The sequence below is a fragment of the Gavialis gangeticus genome, unplaced genomic scaffold (assembly GCF_001723915.1).
Source record: "Gavialis gangeticus isolate Ggan-Ray unplaced genomic scaffold, GavGan_comp1, whole genome shotgun sequence".
Taxonomy (NCBI): domain Eukaryota; kingdom Metazoa; phylum Chordata; order Crocodylia; family Gavialidae; genus Gavialis; species Gavialis gangeticus.
The window spans coordinates 40565641-40571956 of record NW_017728997.1 but is presented as its reverse complement, the minus strand read 5'-3'; the positions used below and the strand labels follow the sequence as shown (position 1 = coordinate 40571956).

General features: G+C 39.7%; 1 protein-coding gene across 7 annotated transcripts in view; it reads left to right on the top strand.

Annotated features, from left to right (window-relative positions):
• The window catches only part of ATG7 (autophagy related 7), a 390968-nt gene that overhangs the window by 14989 nt on the left and 369663 nt on the right, over positions 1–6316 (top strand). For 4 of the 7 annotated variants that reach the window (XM_019505098.1, XM_019505096.1, XM_019505094.1 and 1 more), the window contains exons 1-3: positions 812–894; positions 4043–4232; positions 5280–5334. In XM_019505098.1, the coding sequence (XP_019360643.1) occupies positions 856–894; positions 4043–4232; positions 5280–5334 (284 nt within the window). In that variant the 5' untranslated portion in view covers positions 812–855. Of the gene's footprint in view, positions 1–810; positions 895–4042; positions 4233–5279; positions 5335–6316 lie in introns of those variants that run through there. The other 3 variants (XM_019505097.1, XM_019505095.1, XM_019505100.1) reach the window with 2 other exon arrangements.

The window sequence follows — 6316 nt, the reverse complement described above, 5'->3', positions numbered from 1 at the left end:
CCCCCCCCCGCCCTGCCACCTTCCAGTTCCTGCTGGGGCATTGCAGGGCTTGGCTCCGCTTCCCTTCCCTCCTGGACTGCGCCCAGCCCCAGGCTAAGCGATAACCAGTTAGTTATAACCAGTTACCACTGGGTTTATCAGTTACATGATTAATCCTTTAACTATCCATATCCGTAAAGTTACGAAACAGTCTTTACTGTGACAGTACTGGCAAATAGTACAGTTGTTCATAGGTGGAGCAGATTGACATTTTTTTTCACTAAATTTTTCTAAAGAAAGGGTTAGTTTCAGCACCATTTCATTTTTATTCTCCTAATTGAAAAAATTAAACATTTCATGTCATCAATATGAAAAATGTAATGCATTTTTTAAATTGAGAATTTCTAATCTGTTTAAAAATGTTAAATCATTTTCTTATATATTTTTAAAATGTAAGAATATTGCATTCTGTGAGATTTTTTTTCTTGTAACCATTTTAAGTTTCTTTTCCAATTCAGATTCAGAACTGTTTAAGTTTTGAGCAAAAGGAAAATATCTCCTCCCCAGTCAGCCCTAGTCCTAATGTTATGCAATAATGAGAGAGAACTACAAGAATGGGACAGCTAACAGTGTTTGAAGCTTAATCATAAAATTGTACATCTGTCTGAAAATATTTTGCACGTTTTTGTTGGAAGTAGCTGTCAAAATTGTTAGATACTTTAATTACTCAAAGGAAATAAAGGACTAAGAATTCTTAGTTTATTTACTTTGTAAATTTTGATAAGCCTTTTGCATGTAATTATTTTCACTCCTAATTTTGTTGTTCAGTTCCTCTCTTATGGGAATGTGACAACACAAAAACAGAAAAAGAGAAATATGAAAAAGCAAAATTTGTTTGACTCAGTGGCATATGCTGTAAGTGATCTTGCTTTTGAACTACATTAGATATAAAGTTAATAAACAACTGCAGGGACTAAAGGATTGTTGTTAATTTTGAGAACTGCATGTTTTAATTTTTAATTAAAACAGTACTTGAAGCATTCCAAATGCAAACCATCTCAAAATCGAACTGTCTGGTGGTATTTTAGTCCTAGTTTTTATATTTTTACATTTTTTTCTCAGAGTTTGAGAGTCTTTAAATCTTTCTTTTCTTTTACTCTGAAAGTAGATTTACTCTGAGAGTCTCAGTGCTGTGACTTTTGGTTCTGCAGAGAAGTGTTTATTTTATTGGTATTATTATTAAAATACTTGAAGTCTCCACATAAGTATGGAAGGTTGTTTTATTATACAAAAGTTCATTTTTACAAAAAATTAAAGTAGTGCCAAATGTAAAGAAAGGCTCTTTAAAATGTTCTACATTGTCTACACTTTGTTAAAAGGTAGTCTATTCAGTAAAGAAAATTAATCAAATTGAGACTCTACCGTCAGCTTTTTCTGCCTCTGTGTTTAGTCATTTATATCAAAATGTAAAAATAGATTAATTATCATAACTTGGAGGTTTTGTGGCTGTTTTCCTTTTCAAAATTGATTTCAGCACTGGCTTTTCAGCGACCATTTGCCACTAAGTTGATGAACCCAGGGTAGATGGACTTTATGAACTGAGATTTGTGGAGGGATTTGGACTGTTGTGCTCCCGTCATTGTTGTTAGCACTGTGTTGGCTCCTTACTTGCCTGATGCTATTATACTGTAAATGTCAGGGGGAGAGCCACAAGTGGATTGTCACAGTGGGCACCTGCTATAAGCCACCCAACCAGAAGGAAGAGGTAAATGATGCCTTCTTTAAACCTAGCAGAAGTTTCCAAGTCTCATGGGGGATTTTGATTACTGTGACATCTGCTGGAGGGAAACACAGCAATATACAGACAGTTCAGCAAATACTTGGAGTGTGTTGGGAATAAGATAGTTCTTCCCCCACTGTGATAGAGAAAATAGAAATATAACTTCAGCCCTCATGACTAAAGTCAGCTACCAGATCATGACTGCAGTTAGCAGCCAAATGAGGGAAAGAGACAAAAAGCCTAGAGTAGCGGAAGAACTAAGGAATCCTTAATTTAGAGAAACTAGATGTTTTCAAATTAGCAGGGCCAGATGGGTTAAACCCTAGGGTAGTAAAGGAATTAACTGAAGTAATTTCAGATCCATTGGCTAGGATTTCTCTGAAATGAGAAATCTTGGAGGTTGGGTGAAGTTCTGGATGACTGGAAAAGTGCAAATATAGTGCCCATCTTTAAGAAGGGGATGAAGGAACATCCAGGAAGTTACAGACCAGGCAGTCTGACCTCAGTACCTTGAAAGATCATGGAGCAAGTTATCAAAGAGTCGGTTGCGAAGCATCTACAGGAGAACCAAGTGATCAGGAACAACCAGCGTGCATTCACCAAGAGCAAGTCATGCCTGACCAATCTGACTTCCTTTTGTGTGAAGGTAACATCCTCTGTGGAGGAGCAATGGCTGTGATATTCTTCGCTACTGTGATATACCAAGAGTCTGTCCTGGGACCAGTATTTTTTACCATTATCTTGGACAATGGGATTTGAGCGCATGCTCAGCAGATTTGCAGATGACACCAAGTTGGTTGGAGTTGCAGACACTCAAGAGAGTAAAGTTAAGATTCAGAATGGCCTGGATAATCTGGAGGGGCACTCTAAAATAATTAGATGAAATTCAGCAGAGACAAGGGAAAAGTCCTCCACTTAGAATGGAATAATTACAGATCCAACTCAAGACTGGAGAATAACTGGCTAGGCTGTGGTACTGCAGAGAAGGACCTGGGGGTTATAGTGGACCATAAGATGAATGTGTGCCAGCAGTTTGCTCTTGTTGCGCAAAAAAAAAAAAAAGCCAACAACATACTGGGCTGTAACAACAGCAGTCTCACTTGCAAATCAAGGGAAATGATCTTTTTACTCTATTCAGCACTTGAGAGGCCTTTCCTGGAGTATTGTGACTAGTTTGGAGCCCCACAATTCAAAAAAGATATGGACAGGTTGGAAGGAGTCCAGCAGAGGGGGACAAAAATTATTGGAGGCTTAGGAAACGTGACTGCTGAGGGTAGGCTGAAAAAACTTGTGTTATTTAGTCTGGAAAAAAACAGGTTGGTTAGGTGCTTGGCTGGAATGGTTTAGCTGGGAACAATACTCCCTTGAGCAGGGGACTGGACTAAACCTTGTGAGAGCCTTTCCAGCTCTGCTTTCTTACTATTCTGTATTTCATACCATGTTTCATTTTGGCACCAGACTCTTGTGTTCTTCTTTATGCTGCATGTTCCTCCAGCTGACTTGGTCTGTATTAACTTATAACAGTGGTAAAAATAAATGGAAGAAGGCTATTGAATACATGGTTGTTAATCTATGGAAAACAACATAGATGGTGTTCCATATGAGGACAGCAGTGCTCAATCCTCTGACCCTGCAGGCTGGATGAGTGATGTGGGGCCGTTCTGTAATTAGATCCAACATAAGGTCTGGATGTACAGTTGGGTCTGTGGTTGGGATGCATTGTTCAGGGTCTGGCCAGCCTGATGCATCACGTCTGCGGAGCAAGCTCATGTGCCAGCCCAGCTTTGTGTCATCTGGCCCTCAGTGCTCCCCAGGAGTCTGGAAATTTGGCAGCAGGGGACCAGCAACATTAACTGCTGTAAAATCTGCAGTAGTTAACTGCCTCCAAAAATCCAGACCCACTGGGAGCCCCAGGCCAGAGGTTAAGTACTGCTGCTGTGGAAGACCATTTACTTAAGAATGAACCACAGGATTCAGCCAGATGTGGTTTCTGGACTGTGCTGTGGTCATCTTTTATTTAGGTGTGTGTTAGATCAGTTTTTCTCTTCTCTTTCTTCTAGCTCTGAATTAGCGTGTGAAGAAAGCATTGCTCATGAAAGGATTGCTTGTACATTAAGGAGCTTTTATTTTTTTTAAAATTACCCTTTGATATATGCTAGGCTTTGAAAAGTAAAACTTCTCAAACCAAATAACCACAATGAACACTATCGACTCACTACACTGTTCTCAGGATTGGTTTTCTCATGGAACAATCTTTTCTTTCTTTTCTTTTTTTTCTAACAGCATGAATTAAGTAAAATAATGGCAGCTACTGAGAAGCATAATTCTGTGGAACCTGGAATCTCAAAACTGCAGTTTGTTCCCTTTACTAGTGCCTTGGATGCACGATTTTGGCATGAATTGACCCAGAAGAAACTCAATGAATACAGATTAGATGAGTCTCCAAAGGTTATCAAAGGATATTATTATAATGGTAGGCAAAAATGAGCTGTTTTACCAAATGTACTGGCTTTTCTCCTGTCCTTTTCCTTTATGTATGTTATAGGATTTATACAGCATATACCAAGCCTTCCACAGAAATATTAAGGTAAATAAAGCAGTGATTCTCAACCAGGGTGATGTGCGATCCGTTTAAGATTGCTGTGGGGTGCCAAGGAATATTAGCACTGTTAAAGCAAATACTGACACAATTCACAAGATAAACCCCGAGATTCAGACGGGAATCCATAATGTCAAAAACACTCTGACCTGTTGTATTTCTGAGTTTTTTGCAACAGGAGAATTGCTCTATTATTTTTCCATAGTCAAAAAATGAATGACAGCGTGGAGTTGGCAATTTCTAAAGGGTACCTTGAGTATAAAAAAGGGGTGAGAACCACTGAAATAGGGAGAGGGCAAACTGAGTTGTGTATATTGTTGGTATGCCTAATGCGCAGGGGTCCTGGTTTTCTCTGCTTAAAAAATCACCAATTCGCTGCTTAAAAAATTGTAAATTCTCTGTTACAAACCCCCAAATCCATTATTAAAATAAAAGGCCCCCCACAGTCCTGCTGGTGCCCCTCATTCTTCCTACAGCCCCCTGGTTCTAAAGACCAAAGGCAGACACCCCCCCCCACCCCGGACAAGCTTCCCACGGCCCTGTCCCGCTCCCTGCTGGTGCCCTGCAGTCGCACGCTGCAGCCCCTGTCCCAGCCCTGCCCAATCTCCCCTCCCCCCTCACATGGGAGCTCAGTACCCCCACCCCTACCTACTTACCTGTGGGAGCTGCTTTCCAGGCTGCTTGGGGCCATGTGTATGTGTGCGCGCACATGCATATGGTTCCCCCTGTCTTACCACCCTCCTACTCCCTTCCAGCTCCTTGAAGGCTGGAACTGGATCCCTGCTAACATGAAACTATATGAAAAATAATAGATTGGCTTCAGCAGGACCAGGACAGGGTACATGACTGAGGAATTAAATTAGATCTGTTGCTCCTTTGTCACATGGCTACTTTTTTTAAAGCATATTTGTTTTTATGCAGGTGATCCTGTTGGTTTGCCAGCTCGTTTAACACTGGAATTTAGTGCCTTTGATGTGTAAGTACCTTTAAAGGATTTGAAGTGTGTTAACCCTTTGCATAACAAGAATCTTTGCTTGTATCACAATAACAAGTAGAAGCTAAAAATTAGGTACTTTTATTTGCCTAAAATAAGTATACGTGTTAATAATTGTCCTTATCCAATGGACACATAGCTCTGGATCTCAAATGTTAGGTGAGCTGTGTTTTAGAATGGGAGTAAGCTGTCTGGAATTCTGTAGTCACAGTAAAATTTGCTAAAAGCAAACATTACATTGTCCCTGGACAAGTTGTGCCTGTTTCTGTCCTGGAAAAGAAATATCCTGGAATTAGCATATATGTACATCATCTTTCCAATCAGGATAAATGCACTACTGCTTTTTTGCCATTGATTCAAAGGAAGCAATCCCAAGACAACTGTTCAGATGCACTTTCAATGCCCAGGATAAATGGTTAATACTTATCTCATGAACCTTTTTAGGATTTATCCCAGGACAGTGCACATAGACAATTGCACTTTGTCCCAGGATAAATTGCTTTGTCCAGGGACAAATGTAATATTCCAGTACTACCACTTTCACTTTTTAGCACCTTTCCATTAATGGTTTCAAAAAGAGATGCTTGCTGTTCATTCCATAATTTGTCCTCTGAAATTTTCTCACTTGGGCTTTTATTTAATGCAGTTGCCTGATAATAACTGAAAAAAATAATGTTCTAGGCTTGCTCTCTATCCAAAAGCAGAACCTTTTTTCAAAAGGTAAGGCAAACCTCCTTAATTTGTATGTATGTATGTATTTATATACTTATTGACTTATCTGAAAATGTTAATACAACATTTTTGTCCCCCACCCCAGCACCTAATTTGAAAAAGCAAAAATAAGAAATTTGGGTTCTGCAAGCAATTCTGTATGGCCCTCTACTCAAGTCATGGGGTTATTTGCTGATGTAGCGGTTCATCTAAACTAGGGGCAGGCAAAATACAGTCCACAGGCCAGATTCAT